The following is a 22,436-nucleotide window of genomic DNA, read 5'->3' on the forward strand; positions in this document are numbered from 1 at the left end:
CATAATGCCTGGATTAACAGTTGTGAAGACAGAGATGTCACAGTGGCCGCACAGCACAGCTGGGGTGGAGATGTCCATTTAGCAAGACTTCGGGCTTTGGGGAACCAGCACTTTTCTATTCCACAGGGAGTGTGAGGGATTTGCGAGTGAATCAGCATGTATCTCTGTGTATACGCACGTGAAGGTAGATACAGATGTGTACATACGTGTACAAATGTAGGCATGTACATGTGGGTATATTCATGTATGTATGTGACGGCAGCTTTGGAAGACTTACAGCAATGGCTCCGCTTCTTCCCAATGGATGCTAGGAATTCTGGGTGTTGACAATGCTTCCCAAAGCAGCTTTTAGCAGAGGGAAGCTGGGAGGCATTGGGGAAGTGTGCATACCATTCTCTGCTGGGAATTCTCTGCACTGGTGATACCCTTCCAGCAGTCTCAGAGACCGGGACTGAGAAGCTCCACATGCCACTCCCTGAAGAAGGACTGTGCTGGCATCTTTGTCTGGCAGCATTACAGGGTGGCTCTCCTTGGGAACATTCCAGCCATAGCTTGGAACCCTTGTCTTTCTCGAGAGGTGTGAGGACTGAATATCTTCCCGCATTCCTTAGACTCATGAGTGAAGAGAGGCTTTGCTTCCCTAGCTCTGTTTCCTTCAAGTGACTGACTAGTGGTGCATTAAACTGGGATGGGTTTGTTTCTCAGGATCTTAACTTTTCAACTGTTGATTGACCACTGTTGACTCAACACTAAAATCTTGTCTGCCTCTGCTTGTCATCCCATGGTTATTGGGGTTTGTTATTTGCTTTCTCTTAAGGTTCAAAAAGGCAGAAAAGTATACACAAGCATTTGGCCACAAGCAGAGCAGATAGAGAATTATGAAATAGATATCCAAGGTTCAATATTTTTGTTGAAATCCTGACATTGTGTGACTGCCTTTTTTTACATGAAATATGGTCCTTGCCATGGGGCAGATAGCCTGGAGACGTGGTTAGCAGGTAGTCAGCAAGTGTGGGAAGGAAGTCCTTGTCTTGGGCAGAGTGCCAGCTGACACAAACTAGTCAAACTTGCATTCTTTTCAAGACTTCTTTCCTGCTACTTAAGTGTTGGCAATTTGAGAAACTATCTTTGAATCATACACCTTGGCAAGAAGGTAGGATTAAGAGCGTATTGGGGACAAAAAAGAGATACAAATGTCCACTCGCTGGAAACTTTAATGGCAGAGGGAAAACTGTGGACAAATTCCTGGCCTATGGAAATATTTATCTGCAATTTAACATTTTTTATATAATGTTTCCTCAGGGAGTCTTACTATATTCCCACTGACAGTACTTATATTGGTCACCGCAAATAACAAGGAACACCTGCAAAACATGCAAGAGAGGCAACAGGCAGGTAAAAAAGAGAAAAGAAAGTTTGTAGGGAAAATCAGGACTTGGAGCCTCACATAGATTGCACGGGGAGAGGTTGAGGCAGGTAATGCTAATCCTGTCACCTTAGGCCAGTGCTCTGCAGTTCCCAAGAACTGAGTGGGTGTTTTTTAAAAATCTGGGTTCTCAGATCCCACCCCAGAATCTCCAGGGAAGGGATCTGGGAATACAGTTTTAACAAGCATCTCAGGGGATTCTTAGCAAGTTTGAGAAACTGCCGTCATCCTATTGCCTACTAGGACTAAAATATTTCCAAAAGTTGTGTGTGTGTGTGTGTGTGTGTGTGTGTGTGTGTGTTATTGCCAAGGTTTTTAAAGTTTGAAAAAAAATAGTCAAATAGCCCGTATTGGCATTATAAACATTTCTTAGTGAAAACATCTGTTATTTGTGTAGGGTTGTAGAGTTACAGAGGGTTTTCTCATATATTATCTCATTTGTTCCTAATACCAACCGTTTGAGGGGCTGGGCCACAAAGATCATGTTCGGCCCCAGATTACACATGGGAAGTGTGCTCCACATGTAGCTGGCAAGTGGCAGAACCGGCTCTGAACAGGATCCTTCACCATGTGGGCAAGCCCAACACCGACCTCTGAGGCCACGCCTTTTCCTCTTTTCCCCCCACACCCTGGTCACCAGGTTGATGGCAGCGTTTGTAACATGGATTTGCATACCCACACCTTTGCACACCACGATCCCTCTGCCTACATGTCCCTCCTTCCCTGTCTGCACACTCAAACCCATTCATTAAGGTGCCTTCCAGGAAGCTTCTCTGGATACTCTTCTCACCCTACCACCCAAGCAGAGACAGTTTGTCTTTCAGTTGGGTTTCCATCAAGCTTTACAAATCCTTCTACCATATGTTGGGTCTTGTTTAATATAGGTGAGTTCAATGATACCTGCTCAGTAATGCCTCCCTTCTTGCTCCCCACCCCGCCATTGTACCACTTTATTTATTTTTATTTATTTATTTATTTTTTATTCTACTACAGATGACAAACAGAAATGTTAGCGTTGAAGCCACTTACTTTAAATAGATGGGAAGTAATCACGTCTAAAACACTCAGTGCTTGTTGGCTAAAGCTATGGGAAGCATTCAGGAATGATTTAAAGGGTTGTCCAAACATTGACAAAGAATCATTCAGGAGGCCAGAAACGTGGCCATTAACATCCTCTAGGAACAGAATTGTTTCAAGGGACCAGGCAACATTGTCTACTGAGAGATGGGGGGAAGGACAGGGGACTCTATGCACAAAAGCATAGATTTGGTAGTTTCCTTGATGGGTAATTTAAGGGCCTTTCAAGGACATCTTCAACTAGGGGTGATTTTCATGTTATATTCATAGCCCCAGGTTAGATGTGACTGTCTGTCATGGCTTTCAAATCATATTATAGTTAGTTCTTTATGCAAATACACCCCCTACTAGACTTCGAGTGAGGGTAGGCCTGAGCCATATTCATCTTTGTCTGCCAATTGATAATTGTTGAGTAAACTTTTTGGGGAACATATATCTTCTAGCCATCTGCATCTGAATGCAATCCAATTATTTAATTATAGTTCTAATTCAAATTCTCCTGTGTTTACAGCCACCATTGGTCCAAGCAATCTTCAGCGGTGATCCAGAGGAGATACGGATGCTCATCTACAAAACGGAAGATGTGAATGCTCTGGTAGGAGATGCGCTGGCTTTTCTGGCTCAGACCCTCTTAACCCTTTCTGTGCCATGGACCTCCCTGGCGTCTGGTGAAAGCCCTGTCCTGCTTCTCAGAATTCTGTTTTTAAATGCACTACATAAAATATATAGGGTTCGAATGGAAATCAATTATATTGAAATTCAGTTATCAAATCAGATTTTTCCTATAATAATATATGTGTTTATCAGCACATTTAAATGGCAAGATACAGTCGGAGATCTAATAGTGACCATAATTTAAAAATAGTGGTGAGCCTGATGAATATTTTGTGCTACCTGCTACCACTCTAATGTGGTATGAATGTGATTTCTGCTGACACTACTGAGGTTTGCTGCCCGCATTCATAATGTGAAGAAACGTGGAGTTTCCATTAGAAGTTAGTGAAAATAGAGACAGAAAATGTGTACATCTAGAACCCTTGCCCTACAGCAGGGATTGACAAACTATGCTGTGTCACCTGTTTTCGTGCAGACTACCAGCTAAGAATGGTTTTGATTTTTTAAATAGCTGAAAAAAGAATGAAAAAAGAACACTTTGTGACACAGGGAAACTCTATGAAATTCAAATTCTGATATCTACAAGTGAAGTTTGGTTGGAGTACGGGCAGCGCAGCCTTCATACTGCAGCAGCAGAGTTGAGTCGCTGTGACAGAGACAGTATGTGGCCTGAAAAGCCAAAAATATTCACTCTTTGGCCCTTTAGAGGGAAATTTTGCTGCCCTCTGCTCTGGAGGGTCCACGAACCTGGAATCAGTGGATAGACTTGGCATTCTGTGTGCACCCTGAAATCGTGTGTAATATGTGTGTGCACTTGTGGACGTATTTTTTTCTGTGAAAGGGTCAAGGCATTTCATCAAATTCTTAAACGGGTCTATGACCGCCCCCCCAAAGATTAAGAACCACTGGATCTGGAAGTTCTTGAAATAAAGAAACCTGCAATGAAGAAAGGTGAAAAGAGTTAGTCAATCATTCACCCTGTTAATAGTTTTCTAGACCTAGATTAAACAGGCAATTATGTACAGTACATGCTACTAATTTTCTTAATGTAACTCAATTACTTAAATGCTCCAGTCCATCGGGGAGAGGAGTTTTCTTTGAAGTCTCTAGTGTTCGGTAGGAACAACAGAGTCAGATGCATCGGTGTAAGAAGAGCTTTGCCACCGGGAAATGAATTCTGTCTGAGGTTGCATCACTCTCCGGTTGGCTGATTGCTTTATTCAGAAGGCGAGTCATTGGTGCAGCCATTGTTCTGTGGCAGTGTAGGTTGCTGTGGCTTTTTGAAAAAGCTTTGGGCCACTTCTCGCCAGCTGGCACTGAAAAGAACGGAGCAATGTGCTGTGACATTTTTGCAAGGTAAGCACAGATGAGGCCAGGGCCAGACTACTAGAGAAGGCAGTTGGGCGCTTGTGCAGGGCCTGCGGGGCCCTGTACTTCTGAGAGGAGGCGGGGCAAGGAGGCTGATCATCTATGGTTCTGACATCACCAGAATTTGCCCAGCCTGTTTTGTGGCTTTTCCTGAGGATCATGAGTAAACAGGACTTTCGTTCAGTCATACATCCCAAGAAAGATTGGACTGTCCTCTGAATGGCCTTTATTTCTCCTTAGGAAAGTGACAAATGTCCGCTGGCTGGTAAAGATTAGGGGAGCCTAACTTGAGTTGTCACCTAACTGTGTGACTGAATTAGAGAGGTTTACTCCTGAACACATAGATTCCTAAAGTGTCTGATGGCTCAAACATAGGAGAAGGTCGATTTTCTTATGAACAGATGAGAGAGGTGGCTCTCTTCCACATAGAGTCCCAGGTATCAACATATAGCTTCTAAGGTCACTCAAGGGGTTTGTCTCTAGTCCAACCAGAAGGGAAAAAAGAGTGTGGAGGCAAAGCATGGGAGGATTTTCATGGGTCCGCTTGGCAGTGACTTAATCACTTCCACCCACGTCCCACTGCCCAGAACTCAGTCACGTGCCAAACTTACCTACAAGGGAGGTTGGGAAATTAGTGTAGCTGTGGCCCCAAAGAGTCAGAGAACAGGGACTTGGGTGAACAATTAGCAATTTTGGCCACACCAATTTTTGGTCTTAGAGAATTCTAGGGAATACCTCTTACTCGTCTGTACAGTGTCTTGTTCATTCGACAGTTATTTACTGAGTTCGGACCCTGTGTTAGGTGCTAGGGATATAGCAGTGAGAAGATAGCTCTTTCCCTCGTGAGCTTACATCGTGACAGAGAAGCAACAAATGAGAAATCATACCTTGGTGTATTTCTGAGGGAAAATCCAGGGCACTGTGTAGGGGCCTAATCATGAGCGATTAATGAGACTACTGAGGAAGTTGATTTTTATTTGTAGCCTGTTGGATGTGTGGCAGCAGAAAACGGTGGGATAAAGGGAGGGAGAGGAATATATGAATGAATGAGTGGTTGAATGAGTGAATGAACACACACAAGGGGAGCCTGAGTTCCTTATTTTGATCACGTGGCTTTTCTGGGTCTACAGCCCCTTTCCTCCACTCTCACCACTTAAGACTCCCTCTTCATGTCTCCCGTTCCCTTCTCTCAGGTGAGCATAAGGATCATTTGCTCCCCTACTCTGTTATCAGGTATGTTGGAGACACTGAGCTGTCCTCTTCATGTCACGATCTTCCTTTGCCAGCACTCCGTAGGCATCAGTCACAGGGACTGTTTGTGGGAGGTGGATTAGGCAGTTTAGGGGAAGTCGTTGTTAATAAGGGGCGTAGGGAGATGGAAGATAAATAAGGATTAGAAATCTAAGCCTAGAGGTTCATTTTAGGATACAAGAGAGGCTGCTGCAGTACATTTCAGTGTCAAGGAAGGGAAATAAATCGCCTCTTGTTAGTGGGAAGACAGTATTTGTCTTCCCTTCTCACCTTTTGCTTTTCTCTCTTTACCCCTATTTAGTCACTTAATTTTTCCTTTCTGCCTTAGGTTCTGACTTTTTTGCCTTCTTTTTCCTTCCCCACCTTTCTGTATCTTTGGATGGGTTGCCTGTTCTTTGGTATAAATACCCTTTGATTAGCTGATCCTGATAGAGGAAGAGTCTCATCCAGCTTTGCCTCTCTGTGTGTTTCCAAACTTTACTTCCCAGTAGTCATATTCATGGACCCTATGCGTCAACCAAACCAAATTACTCAACCCACTGGTATTTTATTCTTTTCTCACTTCTCCACTGTTCCAATCCCACCTGTCCTTCCAGGCCTACTACTTCCTCTGGTAAGTTGGCCTGATTCTCAGCTTCCTTTCTGCCGCCTTCTGTGCCACCTCCCAACTCCCATAGCTCTTTGCACCTCACTGATCACTTGACTTGAGTTATTTATGTCTGTGTTTTACTTTTGAGAAACTATGTGTTGGACGACATGATTGCTGTGTCATTCATTCTGATTTGCTCAGTGGCTCAGTCCAGTCCTTGCAACACTTGTCGAGTGAATGACTAGGCCTGCTTTATTGCTTATGTCGAGCCAGTTTGTGGTTGCCTATTTTTCATTTCTGCCAATGAGGACAAGTTGCCAGATAGTTCTGGCTTAGTTAGTGGCTCTCAGCTCTCAGTTGTAAGATTGAAAGTTCTCTTCATAAGATTGAAAATCTGTAGATGGATTTGAGGAGCCACTGAAGGATCGGGAAGGGTACTCTGAGTCTTTTTTTGTGGTTTCTCTGGCCGGTGGCATGCCAGGGGCTGGAAAGGTGGGAAGACAGTTATATGTTCTGAGAAAGCCATTGGAGTTGACCCAGCTGTAGCTGATAATAGAAAGATTTAGAATCCTCCATCAGACTAATTAAATTGAGGTGGAGCATGTGAAGTCTAAATGAATGCAGAGAGTCTGAAAGCCAAAATTTGAACTCAGTAAAGGCATTTTGGGGATCATGTCCTGACAGCATGACATCAACAGACCATTTTACCAGGCACCGCACTGAAACAAGGACAGAGACAAATCGGTGCCTGTCAATAGCGAGTGGTGAAGACAGGGAAGGAACCATGCCCAGTGAGGAATGGCTGAAGAAACTGGTGATGTTTTAGACTTGGGAAGGACAGGAGAACTGTCTGAAATAGTTCAAGCACTGTCAAGTTCAAGTGGAGCTCTTCTTATATGTCTCGTGGTTGTAAGCTGCAGAAAATAAGATTTCGGGTCAAAATATAAGAAATAACTTCATAGAGCTGTCTAAAGAAGTAATGAGTGACTTGACAAGTATTAAGTTCCCTGAAAGACCACTAGACTAGAGATTCTAAAGGTAGCTAGTAGTAGTAACACACATTGCCCCACTCTCCTGTCTTGTGCCCTTGGCTGGCATTGCTAATGGTTCATGACCTTTTTTTCCCCTCTTAGTCTTAAAGGCCTAAATTCCTTCTCAGGATAGCTCTATTAAATTGGAATTGGCCTATAAATTGAAATCTTCTTTCCATGCCTGGACTAGGTGATGTTTATAGTCTCTTAAAACTGTGAAAAACTACAATTCTAAGATTTGTAAGTCCCACGTGATAGCAAACCCATGGAGTTTATTTCTTTTTTAAAGTATCACTAACAGATAATGAACACACACACACATATACACACACACAAAATCATTGTCATACTAAATACAATTCACAATAATTCCTCAGTATCACCTAATATCCAGTGCATATTCAATTTTATTTTGTCCCAGTAGTTTCAGGAATGCCTTTTCACAATTGGGTTGTCCCTGTGTTGATTAATTTAATGCATCTATTTTATACAAAAAAAAAAAAAAGCTTTTGCCGAGCAGTTAATGTTTATTATTTGCCATAATAGGATCTGGCCCAAGTATAGTGGTGCATTTTTCTTACTCTCTTCAGTTCCAGGGTAGGAAGGGATGATGTGTGCATCTACTAGAATAAATCTTGAGATGAAAGCTAAGCTTATGTTAGCAAAGTACTTAAAGTGAAAAAAGGGGAGAAAAGCATTAAAGCTGTGGTTCTTGACTATGGGCATTAATTCAGGGAATGGTGGCCTGCTAGTCTCAAGATCCAAGTGAGAAAAAAGAAACTGTATCAACATTGTATGATGAGGGGATTCTTTTCAATAAATAAGACAAATTATCAATAGTAAATTTATAATTTGTTCTCATGTGTGTGTTACTATACCTACAAAAAATACATCATACATAGTTACAAAAAAATTTTTTTATGATTAGAACTTTTAAGATCTACTTAGCAACTTTCAAATGTGCAATACAGTATTATTAACTATGGTTACCATGCTGTACATTACATCTGCATGACTTATTTATTTTATAACTGGAAATTTGCATTATTTCTTTTAAAAATAGAGTATATCTTTTGAATCCATCCAGAAGGCTGCAATCTGACTCTACCTAAAGAACTTTGAGTGATAAATTCAATGTCCTCTCTAAACTTTTCTCAGCTTCATTCTATCATGTCATGAGAACATGAGAAATACAAACTGTAGAGCACGGGCTTTTACACTTCTAGATTTTTGTGTATTTTCCCTCACCTACATATATCTTACTTGATTTTTTCTTTTTTAATGAGGAATTTGATACGGTAATAAAGACTTGAGGTGTTGTGTTAGCTTAGAGACCTGTACACCCTCTAAATTAGACCTAAATCAGAAACTGCTTGGAGTAAGGAGGCTGCAAGCAAGGGTAGGGGGACAACCCCCAAAGCAAAGTCCCATAAATATAGAAGCACACTGTCACTGGGGGTGATGACCCTCTCAACTCTCACTGAATGTTCCCGCACAAGAATGCAGGCGCAGCGTGGCCCAGACTTAAGTTTTTAAGAGAAAATACAGGAACTCTCTAAATTGTTAAATGTTGGTTCCAAAAAAATGATCCAACATCATTCAGGCCAAAGAAAACACATCTGTGGGCCAAATCCAGCTTGCCGGCCACCGTTTTGCTAACTGTGGATGAGATCAGCAAATATTTAGCAGTTAAGGTTTCTCTGGCCACCTGCATCTGGAAATCTAAAGCATGGTCCTGAGGCAGAGGGTCCGGGGTTCTGGGGAGAGCAGTGACCCGTGTTCTGCAAGCATGGACAGCACTTCTGGCTCCCTGGCCCATGGGTAGGCTGGCAGCCCCTTCACAGCTCTGGGAGGGGTGCTTTTTGTCCTGAGGGTGGGTGCCCATCTCTCCGCGTATGCCAGGCAATACTGTCGCCAGGCAATACTGTCACCCTGCTCCTTGTTGGACCACTGCCCAGGATGTGGGGCTGTGGTTTGGAAGCCATGACCTATGTCCTGTAGAGAATGATTCATGGACTCCAGACGGCTCTGAGCAAGCTGCAGCGATGTGGCTTCAGGGCATTTACGATGTGTGAAGGCAGGTCTGGTTAGCATCATTCCTAATTGTCCTCCTGACGCTTAGCAGCTGAGGCCCCATTTCTCCAGCGCTGGCCTTGGAGGCCAGAAAGCCATCCTCTGTGAAAGAGAAATCTTGTAAGGGTATTCGACGTGCACCCTCCAGATAGTAGAGATGGGTATTTTGGAGCTATGGGAAAATTCCAAGTATAATGGCATTAGTATTATTTTACAGTTGCTAGACATTTTTACAGCACAAAAAAGTCTTGAATTAAAAGATGTACTTTGTAAATAGCTTGAAAATGTGAACATCTCTAGGATAAAGGGTTATGGTTTTCCACGTTAGCTGTTAAGTTTGGGGGAAGGATGAAAATGTGAATAAATGAGCTATATCATTCTCAGATGGAAAGAAGACTCACTTGTTAGAAATTAGTGTATAAATTCAGTGCATTTGATTTGGGTGGTAAGACTTGGATTGGGGAAACTTGACAAGATCATTTTAAACTTTATCCAGAGGAATAAATATATGAGGAAACTCTTGAAAAAGAAAATCAGTGAGGAGAGAATTTCACCAAATATAGTAAAACAAGTTACAAAAGTATAAAAATTAAAACAATGTGTTAACTGGCATAGGAATAGAAACAGTGAAACAGATATAGTGAGTCCAGAATTAGACTCAAGTGTATATGGTCATTTGGTATAAAATAAAGGAAGCATTTGAAACTACTAGAATGAAATGGATTATTTAATAAATGGTGTTGAGACAACTGGCTGGTAAAAAGCTGAATCCTTCCCTGATTTCTTATACCAAGATAAATTCTAGAGGTAGAAAATAAAAAGATGAAAGTAATGGAATACAAGGGGGGAAATACTTTTTTAATCCTGGTGTGAGGGAGGGCTTTCTAAGCATAATAGCAAAGATAGACATCATAATGGAAAAGATATCTTTGAATATATAAAACCTGTAAACTTCTATATATTAAATCTCCACAAACAAGGTTAAAAGATAAACTAAAGGTATGTACAATATATGTGAAAAGTGTTAATGTTCCTAATATATATAAAGAACTCTTGCAAATTATTTAGGAAAAGATAAACACCCAAATAGAGAAACGGGCAAAGAATATGCAGAGGCCACTCACCAAAGAAACTGTAGGTAGCCAACACGTATATGAAAGGGTGTCCAGTCTCAGTCTCACCTGAGATCTAAGAATTCATATGACAGCCATACGGTGCCATTATTTACTTGTCAAATCAGCAAAGATGAAAATAAGATCTCAAGGAGGGTGTAGACAAAGGGACACTTTGATGCCTTTTTGGGGAAAGTGTGATTTGTACTAGCCTTTGGAGGGCAGTTTGACATCTGTATCAACATTCAACAGAGTATATCCTTTGACAGAGCAGTACCATGCTGGGGAATTTACCCTAAGGGAAATCACTGGACAACTATATATACAAAAAATGCTTGTTGCTCTGTGGTTTATAATAACAGGAGATTAGAAATTACCAGTAGTTTATTTCTGAAATATGTTACAGTATATCCATATGTGGTAATATCATACCATCTTTTAAAAGGGTGATTTGTATCAATTTTTACCTATTACATATATTTATTGATGGGTAAGATCTTCAACGTCTATTTTTTTTGGCTGTATTGGGTCTTCGTTGCTGTACACGGGCTTTTCTCTAATTGCAGCGAGCAGGGGCTACTCTTCGTTGAGGTGCACAGGCTTCTCATTGCGGTGGCTTCTCTCGTGGAGCATGGGCTCTAGGTGTGCAGGCTTAAGTAGTTGTGGCACGCAGGCTCAGTAGTTGTGGCTTGCGGGCTCTAGAGCACAGGCTCAGTAGTTGTGGCGCACGGGCTTAGTTGCTCCGCGGCATGTGGGATCTTCCCGGACCAGGGATCGAACCCGTGTCCCCTGCGTTGGCAGGCGGATTCTTAACCACTGCGCCACCAGGGAAGTCCCTCAAGATATATTTTTGAGTGAAACAGCCAGTTGCTAAACAGCATATGTCATGTGTGCATATAAGTTTAAGAAGAGGTCCAAAAGGTTAATTATGGTTGAATCTGGCTAGTAGGATTTCCACTTTTTTCTTTATTCCTTTATGTGTTATTAAGATTTTTTACACTGACCAAGTATTGTGTTGATAAATGATAAAGACTAATACATTTATATCAAGAAGCCACATGCACAGGAAAGCCAACAAACCTGGTTCCAAAGTTGTTCATATTTAGTATATGACTGCTAAAATGCACTTGTTTTATTTGTTTGAATAAGTATAGAGCATACTTCAATGGTGTGGTACTTACTACCCATAGTGATAAGCAGAGAGGTGCTCCCACCTTTTATTACGTTACAGGGGCCTTTCTCCTGGTGGTGGGAGATGTTGGCATCTCAGTAGAATCCTTTTCTTCTACCATCATGCTTCCTTCTTTGGAGGAATTTCAGGGAGGACCCCATTCATCGGCATTTAAGACCGAAGTGTGTATGAATGAGATTCTAGAGGGCAATATCATATAATTTCATGTCTTTTTACTTAGGTTTATGAACCACATGTCATATCATAAATTACGGAAAAATAATTTTTGATTGCTTGTTTCGATTAGGGTAAAAAATCAAGTGAAAGTTTCCAGGTGCTTTTGGGGCTTCTTTATTTTCTAATTTCTTTTATAATTAGAATATACTTATAATCAGAAAAAAACATTTAAAGCTTTGTTGAAAAGAGCTAACTCATATTTAAGATGAATTGGGCAGAGATAACCATATGCCCAGATCATTCTTAGGAGATATACGCAAATTAAAAGGATATAACATATATTTTAGATCAATTAGTTGTGTCAGCTGTGATTTTTACCAAGGAGATATTGCTTTTGGTTTCAAATGTTAAATAACTATATAATTATGACAGCCAGAGGACTTTCCATTTGTAGTTTTATAGATGTATTATCATTGCAACTGACTTGAAAAGAAAAGAAATGCAAAGAGCTTAAATGTATGTTTTATTTAATTAGGGTAGAAGCCTGGGGGGCTGGGTGGGATTTTTTCCCCAGGAGGTTGCATAGCTGGTTGTAGTCAAGTCAGTTGCCAACTTGCTGCTTAAAGAGATGTTCCTGGCAGTCAGTCTAGGGCAGCTATGGGTTTCTTGCTATGTACTTTCCGAAGTCACCCTGAGTGTAACACAGGCCACATTCTCCTTCTCCTTCAGCCCCTTCCTAAGCTCCTTCCTGGCTTTCCTACTCCAACACGCACCTGATCAGAATTTTTGATGTAACACCTTCACAACCAACCCTTATATGTCCCTGCTTGATATACTTTATTTGTGGGTACATAATCCCTATCAGTCACACCAAAATGCAACTGTGGTGTAGGGAAAAGGGTACTAAGTTTAGCTCAGAGGCAGAAGCCTTGGGTTCTGTGTGTTTTTGAGTCAATTAATCTACTCTGGGCTCAGTTCCCTGTCTATAAAATGAGTATGATAACAAACTTTTTATAAGGTTTTGGTTGGAGAGATGCTATGTGTATATCTGTTAGGATTAGATTTGGCTGCATTAGAGAGAAAATAGATAATAGTAAAATGGTAGCTTGTAGTAAAAGAAAAGCTTATTTCACTAAAATATAGCGGTTTTGAATAAAATAGAACTTTATTTATTTCCTGTGTGCAAGTACAGAGACTGTTCAAGACTAGCATGGTACAGGCATACCTCAGAGATACTGCGAGTTTGGTTTCAGATCACTGCAATAAACCAAGTCTCACAATAAAGCAAATCACATAAATTTTTTGGTTTCCCAGTGCCTAGAAAAGTTATGTTTACATTATAATGTAGTCTGTTAAGTGTGCAATAGCATTGCATCTAAAAAGCAATGTACATACCTTAATAAAAAATACTTTATTGCTAAAAAGCGCTTAACCATCATCTGAGCCTTCAGCGAGTCGTAATCTTTTGCAGTAGTAACATCAAAGATCACTGATCACAGATCACCATGACAAATATAATAATAATGGCAAACTTCAAAATATTGCAAGAATTGCCAAAATGTGACACAGAGACATGAAGTGGGCAAATGCTGCTGGAAAAATGGCACCAATAGACCTGCTCAACTCAAAGTTGCCACAAACCTTCAATTTGTTAAAAAAAAAAAAAAAAAGCAAAAAGAAACTCAGTATCTGAAAAATGCAATAAAGCAAAGCCTAGTAAAACAAGGTTTGCCGGTACTCAATGATGGCAGGAGCTAGTCTTTGTTTCCTTTTGTGCTGCCATCCTTGGTAGGTGGCTTCCATCTCACTGTCAAAAATGTTCACTTGAGCTCCAGCCATCACATCCAAATTCCAGATAGCAGGAAGGTGGAGGAAGGGAATTCCACCCCCACCCTACCCCAAGGACACTTCCACTGAGGAAACGATTGCTTATGTATTGTCTAGAACCTCATCATATGTTCATGTACTCGGCTAAAAATAATTGTTTTTTATGAAAGAAAGAGATGTTGGGGCAAACCAACAGTCTTTGCCATGACCTTTGAAAGACTTTTGTGACCTGGGAAATACTCTGAGTCCAAAGAACTACATTATTTATGTAATATGACTGTGAGGCAACCGCATATACATTCATCCATTCACCAAATATTTATTAAATACCTGCTAGATGTGTAGCACTAGAGCTGACACCCCATATGCTTTCTCACATTTTCTTAGTTTATGTTATTTCCAAAAAAGGGTTTGAGAGATCCATGTAGCTGTGATTCCCTCCCTACTTCCTGCTTTGCTGTGCATGTGGGAACATAACGTCACTAAGATACTATATTCCTCTATTTGGGAGAAGGGAAGGAGAAGGGTGACATTGGAGCATGTTGTAAATGGCAGCTTTCTAGCTCACCAGTACAGACACTGTGTGTTTTCCCCTCCAGTTCTCAGAGGTCCTGTCTTTCGTCATCAGTGCTTCATGTTGCTTTACATCTTGTGTCCCTACTTACTTTGTATATATGCCTTTCCCTCTATTTAAAACAGATGTGCTGGATTGTCTCGTTATCATCTGCCCTCTCCCTTTCAAACAGGGAACACTCTGTTTGAACAAGGCTTTGTTTTATTTGGGAGGCAAAGATGGATGGATGGATGGATAGATAGATCAAGTAGTGGGCGGGTGGGTGGATGGGTATGCAAGTAAGCATGCATAACCTAAAGGCCAGGCAGCGTTGTCCAGTACTGGGGTTATTACTGTTCTCAGGGGACCCCGATGTGTGCAGGATCCCTAAGGAAATAGGATCTGCAGTCACAGGCTCAAGATACTCCATTTGGAAAGGATCTGGAAATGTCTGACATCCTTCCTTGTAATCTTTCAAGAATTGACAGTGGTGGGCGTTTTTTTTTTTAATCTTCTTGTTTCTTTTATTATGAAAAATTTCAAACATTCAGAAAACAACCACGAGCCCACTACTGAAATGGAACAAATGTTAACATTTTGCCATATTTACTTAAAAATGAAATTTTATAGCTGTAGAGTTTTCCTCATATAAACACATGCTCCTTGTGTCATTCATGTCTTTGCATTAGCACCACCTTATCTGAGACACCGTCCCCGAACTTCCTTTGTAAAAGAGCCTCGCTCCATCAGCCTCCAACCTCTCTTGCTAGCACTTTTACCACCTGACATGTACAGTGCATTTTTCTGTCTTCTGTCTGTCTCCCTCCTAGCATGTCTGCTCCGTGAGAGCTGGGACATGGCTTTGTTCCCATTGAATCACCCTCATCTGGCATCAGCTAGGATCAGATGAACAGAGATGAAGCCTCTTTTAGGCTTCTGACCCATCATCTCCCTCCATGTCTCTCTCCCCAGGGGGAACCACTGTCCTGAAGTTTAAATACCCTTCCCATCCTTGTCTTTATATACTCTAATTTTATTTATACCTTTAAATCTGTGTGTGTGCATGTGTGTACACAGATGCCAGAACAATAGATGGTGTTGTGTATCTTTAAATACATTAACTAAGCAAGCTGTTTATATCCTCTGTAACTTGCTTTTTCTTGTTCGACATTATGTGTTCGAGATTTATCTATGTGGATACATGCCCACAAGAATTTACTTCATATATTTCATATTCCTATAATATTCCTTCTAGGATTTTATCACAGTGGGTCCACAGCCTTTTAATAATGGCTATATTACCCTTCTTTTGTCAGGGACTCCCTGAATCTGATCCGTGGTAACAATTGCACAAATCCTAGAAATGGGCTAAAAAATTAAGATGGTAAATTTTGTTATGTGTATTTTACCATAATTTTTAAAAATTTTTAAAAACTTATTAAATTATACATTTAGGAAAAAATAAGTTAGAAGGGGCACCAAATAAGGCTTGTATTCTTTGTAAAAGTAAAATCATTGTTAATGGTAATTTTAGAGACTTAATTTTACTCACCGTTGAATACATTTAATTATAACAGTAGCTTTTTCAAGGAATTGTGATTTTGTTCTTTATACCTTAGAAACTAGAATTCCCTCAAAGAAGACATACAAATGACCAACAGGTACATGAAAAGATGGTCAACATTACTAATCAGGGAAGTGAAAATCAAAACCACAATGAGATATCACCTCACACCTGTTAGAATGGCTATTATCAAAAAGACCAGAGGTAACAAATGCTGGCAAGGATGTGGAGAACAGGGAACCAACCCTTCTATACTGTTGGAGGGAATGTAAGCAGGTGTAGCTGCTATGGAAAACAGTATGGAGTTCCTCAAAAAATTAAAAATAGACCTGTCAATATGATCCCGCAATTCCATTTCTGGGTGTATATCCAGAGGAAAGGAAATCATCGTCTTGAAGAGATCTCTGCACTCCCATGTTCATAGCGGCATTATTTACAGTAGCCAAGGTGTAGAAACAAACTTAGTATCCGTGGATGGGTGGATGGATAAAGAAAACATGGTATATATGTACATTGGAATCTTATTCAACCTTAAAAAAGAAGGAAATCCTGTCATTTGCAATAACATGGATGAACCTGGAGGACATTACGCTAAGTGCAATAAACCAGATAGAGAAAGACAAATACCACAGGGTATCACTTACATGTGGAATACAAAAAAAAGGTAAATATGTGAGGTGATAGATGTGTTAATTAACTTGATGGGAGAATCTTTTCACAATGTATATCTATATCAGATCATCTCATTGTATATTTCAAATATCTAAATTATTGTCAATTATATCTCAATGAAGCTGGAAAAAAATAGAATTCCCTCAGAGATAAATCACATATTTCAATATATAGTTCTCCCATATTAGAGAACCTTTAATGGCTTTCCTCCTAAGGAGAGAAAACTTGAGAACAAATATATTGAGTTGCCCTAAAGTAATATTCAGAATTCTTGGCTTTTGACAAGATTTTAAATGTTCAGGGAAGTCTGTTTTTGCAACAGCATGACAACTTGACTTCACACATCGGTACAGATTAACTGAGTGCCTGGGTTTTCTTTAAGACATATTCAAATATTCTCTTTCCACGCTTCCTATTAAAAGCAGACTTGTTAGAGGACAAAGCTTTATTTGTAAAGCATTTTGCAGATATAATTATAGGTACAATTGGAAAAGTTAAGGAAGATTTATCACCCATAATTTTGAATAATGACTCAGTAGACCTTGGCTAAATGTGAAACTGTTCTAGAAAGATCACAAGATTGACCCTGTTTTTCATTTTGCTCATAAAAATCCATCTGGGCTGTCCCATGAATGTCTTGTTTCTAGAGATACAGTCAGATTTAATGAGCTATTTATCAGTTTCAAAACAGGTCCTGTTACTACATTTCTTAAATTTGATTGGTATATTTCCCCAAGCCCTACTAAACTTGAATACTTAAAAACATATTTGGCAGTTAAATTAACTATCTAACTGTGGCTGTTTCACTTCAGTTCAATCAGCAGATGTTTATTGAGCATCTACCATGTTCCCAGCACTGTGCCAGGGCTGGGACTATAAGATGAATAGAACAGGGTTCTGGTCCTCCTGGACCACATAATCAGGTGGCTGAGACAGATATTTATCCAAGTTATCAAAGGAAATGGTCAATGCTACAATAGAAGTAGAATCGTCCTGTTACTGCATGCTCCCTGTGTGGCCAGGACTCTTAGAGCAATAGATTACTACCCTCAGCAACAGTGCCAGGAAGTGCATGGGCAGGCGTGAAGGTGGTGATGGGAGGAGAGCTTTTAAACCTACCCACCATCTTCATCAACTTCTTTCTCCAAGCTGCCAATAATAATAATGACGGTAGTTTTTGATTTGGGCAATTGATCTTTTCTCAATCTTATATAAAGTATGACTAAAATCATCTATAGAAACTTTTATTTTATTGAATTAAAAATAGACTTTATTTTTAATAGCAGTTTCAGGTTCACAGCAAAATGGAGCAGAGGATACCCTCTGTCCCCACATATGCACAGCCTCTCTTGCTGTCAACATCCCCGGACAGAGTAGTACATTTATTACAGTCTGTGAGCCTGCACTGACATTCCCCTCAAAGTCCACAGTTTACCTTAATATTTACTTTTGGTGTGGTACATTCTGTAGGTTTTGACTAATGTATAAGGACATGTATCTGCAGTTATAGTATCATATAGAACAGTTTCACTATCCCCCAAATCCTCTGTGCTCTGCCTATTCATCCCGCCCTGTCTCTGTTTTATTAAACTTCACATATAACCTAAGTAAGAGCAGTTGGCCTGAAATGCAAAAGCGGCTCCAACTAGACTGTCACACCAAAGCCCTCCCAAACACATTCTGGAGTCGCTGCTATGTTACTTCCTTTGGTCATCCACGCCTCTACGTGAGAGCTGCTGTGTTTAGCGCAAATGCTCACAGTTTATGTTAGAGTCTGTGGCATTAAATTCTGCGGTTTCAGAACCATTGAATGTGGTAGGTGTGTTCATGGTCAACTTTTTGTTCACCATCCTCCCTTTCCCATCACACCTTGACCACCCTTGTCTTTATAAAAAGGTTGGAAGTCTCCAAACAGAATCGCCTTTGTACTGCTGAGGGTTGGGGGTCTTCTGTGCTCCAAATGTCTGATTACAGTGTAAACAGACCTATTTGCTTTTAGGGAAGCAAATGTTTTCTGTGTCCAACTGAGCTTGTAAAATTTCATTAAGAAGCTAATCATTAGCCCTGATTAAGTAAACAGTGGATGTTTGGCATGAATATTTTAATTTTCTATTTCCAGGCTGGCTTAGCCTTCTCAAGGTTACTGATGGTCAGCTGGCACCGATAATTTTTCAGTCACCTGTGCAGTTTTCCACTCCATCATCAGAGAATCTCCTCCCCTCCCCCATTCAACTGGGGAAGAAAACCAGGGCTCTCCTAGAGTCCCAGACATGAAGCTGGTTCTCTGATGCTCATTAGAGGACTTTTTTTTTTTTTAACATCTTTACTGGAATATAATTGCTTTACAATGGTGTGTTAGTTTCTGCTTTATAACAAAGTGAATCAGCTGTACATATACATACAGCCCCATATCTCCTCCCTCTTGCGTCGCCCTCCCACCCTCCCTATCCCACCCCTCTAGGTGGACACAGAGCTCTGAGCTGACCTCCCTGTGCTATGCGGCTGCTTCCCACTAGCTAGCTATTTTACGTTTGGTAGTGTATATATGTCCCTGCCACTCTCTCACTTCGTCCCAGCTTACCCTTCCCCCTCCCCCTGTCCTCACGTCCATTCTCTGTGTCTGTGTCTTTATTCCTGTCCTGCCCCTAGGTTCTTCAGAACCATTTTTTTTTTCTCTTGCAGTTGAAGTAGTGAATCTCATTGCTGCCTACTCCAGTGCAGGACAAGACACCAAACTCTGCTCTCTTTCTAATTCAACTTGAAATTGCCACCATTTCTATCCCTCCTTATTTGCCTTTATAAACATTTCAGGCTTTAACAAAGATCAGATTTCCTTTTACTGATACTTACAAATCAGTAGGAAGATGTGCTTAATATTACGCTTTTATTTTCAAATCTAGGAAAGAGCATAAAAGATAAAGATGAAAAAAGCTTAAAGCAGTTACCGCCAGTTACTCAGACGTTATTAATATCGCTGTGGGCACAAGGAATTGGAATGGTGTTAGAACGATTTTCTCCGGGGAAGAATGCATCATGACAACATTTTCCAAAGTATGTTTCTCAGAGGCCACAATAAATTTGACTAGTGTTTAGAAGGGGGAAGAAAGATATTTTGTGGCTAAATAAAATTGGGAAGCACTTCTACTGCAAATTTCCTTGTTTTAGTGATTTACAATGTGTATTGCTATATTAAAGGCTCTGGGAATTCCTGCCATAAAAACCTGTTTAACTTTCTTCGACACAGTGTTTCAAATTCACTTGGCTTCAAATGCCTACTTTTTTTTTTTTTTTTAATTTTAATGTAACACCTGGAACCAACCCTCAGAGCCAATGGGATATACTTACACTTCGGGATATCATGTTGTAGAATGAGAGTCGCTGGAATAGTCTCTGTGGCAGTGGTTCTTGAACTTGAGTGTGCATTAGAATCCTGGAGGACTTGTTAAAATACAGGTTGCTGGGTCTCACCCCTGTAGTTTCTGATTTGGGAGGTCCAAGGTGGGGCTTGAGAATCTCTTTTTCTAATCAGTTCCCAGGCAATGTTGTTGATGCTGGTTGGGGGCCACACTTTGAGAACCACTAATCCACGTTCAAACTGGAAGGAAACAAAAGTTATGGGGGATGGGGGTGGTACCACAGGTGTGCTGCTGTACAGTATACGAGTTAGTGTACTCATGCAAGGTATACTGATCAAACCTGCTGTGTGTCAGGCACCGTGCTAGGTGCTGGAGATGATCCTTGCCTTCAGGAGCTTACAGTATAGTGGAGAGATAGACAGTAAATGGCTAAAGGAAATGAGTCATAGGTCCATATGAATTGAGAAGACTTCTGTGAAGGAAGCCAGCAGTGTGTGTGCTATGATCCTGAATAAAAGGTGGTCGAGAAAGAGCTCTCTGAGGTGGCAGGGACATTGCAGCTGAGACTGGCCGTGAGAAACCGGGGGGCCATGAGAAGATGGGGATGATGTTTCAGTCTGGATAAAGCCATGAGCAAAGGCCCTGGGGGGGGGGAGAGAGTAGCAAGTTCTGGGAATGGAAAGAAGGCCAGGATGGCTGGAGGACAGTGAGAGAGAGAGAGAGAGAGAGTATGGAAGAAGAAGAGGTTGGAGAGGAGACCAGGAAGGGCCGGGTCACTGGAGCTGAATGAGGCAGTTTGGGTTTAATTCTAAATGCGAAAGGTTCTGGTGACTATTGTAAACAGTCACTCTGGGTGTTGTGTGAAGGAAGGATTGTAAGGGGAAGAGTAAAAGCTGTGAGACCAACAGGAAGACCATAGCTGGAGTCAGGGTAGAGATGATTTGCCTGGGGTAGGGCAGTGGTGGTGGTCAGGCAGCCACATACTCATGAGCTCTAGGGGGCGCCACTGACAGGGATTACTCGTGGCTGTTAGCAGTGGAGAGATGTAGATTGCTTCCCAGCATATCTCGGAGGTAGATCATCCCGGATTTGGTGATGGGTTAAGTTGTGAGGGGCAAGGAACAGACAGGTGCCAGGAATGACTCCTGAGCAACAGAGAAGGGGAAGAGCTGCAGGAGTAGGAACCAGTTCATTTCAGAGAGTGAGGAGGGAACTAAACAGTTACTTTTCAGGGTGACAGTGAAGTGACCACAGCCCATTATTCTGCAAATATAGTAATCGGCTGTTTGCTGGTACACAAAAGAAATGATATTGGGGTTTAATAAATACTCTTATGAGAGAGTTGCTCTATATGTTGTGTATCAGTGGTTGCCTGGTAGCCCAGAATTAGAAAACAAATAAGGCCATTTAACACTAAGCATAATGTTGTCTTTCTCTAATAACTCAGAGAGCACTTCAGAACCTCACAGAGACTGTTACTATTGCTGTGTAACAAACCACCTCACAGCTTAGTGGCATAAAACAGCCATTGTATTATGCTCATGGATTTTGTGGGTTAGGAATTCAGACAGGGCACAGCGGGATAGCTTCTCTCTGTTCCGTGGTGTCTGGGCTCAGCTGGAAAGACTTGTCAGCCGGGGGGACTTGACAGATGGGGGCTGGAATCATCTGGAGATGTCTTCACTCACGTGCCTGGCAGTGATGCTGGATGTCGGCCTGAGCACCTCCACGTGGGCTCTCCACATGGCCTGGGCTTCCTCACTTCTCGGCCCCTACACGATCGTTGAACTTCTGACATGGCAGCTCAGGGCTCCAAAGGCGAGTCATCATTGCAAAGATCTTGAATGTTTGAATTATACGAAACAGGTTGCTGAATTCATGTTCTGTTTAATAGAATGCTAGATTAGAAAGAGATTGCCTTGCTTGCATGCTGCCTCGGGGATAATTTGGGAAGAAGAGGCTGCTTTAGGGAAAGAGCTGGCTGTTTTGCATTAGAACAGATGACAAGGATATTCTCGCTTTGGCTGTGAGCCAGTCATGTGATAAACAAGTATTTTTCCAGCCTCTTCTACTTGCCCAGCTCTCAGGGGTGAAGCAACCAAGCATAGTTCATGCTTATCGGATAATAAGAGGATGTTTATAAACTAGGACATAGAAGAACTGGTTTGGAATTATTTAAAAACATTACGTGGATTCAGATTTCTCAAAACCTCTATTCATAGATCCATTCTGGTGAGTTTCATCCATGAAGTAGCAAGGCACAATGCTTCCTTAGAAATGGTTCTTTTTTTTTTTTTTTTAACATCTTTATTGGAGTATAATTGCTCCACAATGGTATGCTAGCTTCAGCTTCACAACAAAATGAATCAGTTATATACATACATATATTCCCATATCTCTTCCCGCTTGCGTCTCCCTCCCTCCCACCCTCCCTATCCCACCCCTCCAGGCGGTCACAAAGCACCGAGCTGATCTCCCTGTGCTATGCCGCTGCTTCCCACTAGCTATTTACCTTACGTTTGGTAGTGTATATATGTCCATGCCTCTTTATCGCTTTGTCACCGTTTACCCTTC

General features: G+C 41.2%; 1 protein-coding gene across 1 annotated transcript in view; it reads left to right on the forward strand.

The window, feature by feature from the left end:
- ANKRD44 (ankyrin repeat domain 44) overlaps window positions 1-22,436 on the forward strand; it is a 317,887-nt gene that overhangs the window by 119,705 nt on the left and 175,746 nt on the right. Inside the window, exon 2 of the mRNA XM_060152397.1 lies at window positions 3,015-3,098. Coding sequence (XP_060008380.1) covers window positions 3,015-3,098 — 84 coding nt within the window. The remainder of the gene's footprint in view (window positions 1-3,014; window positions 3,099-22,436) is intronic.

The sequence above is a fragment of the Lagenorhynchus albirostris genome, chromosome 6 (genome assembly GCF_949774975.1).
Source record: "Lagenorhynchus albirostris chromosome 6, mLagAlb1.1, whole genome shotgun sequence".
Lineage (NCBI taxonomy): Eukaryota > Metazoa > Chordata > Mammalia > Artiodactyla > Delphinidae > Lagenorhynchus > Lagenorhynchus albirostris.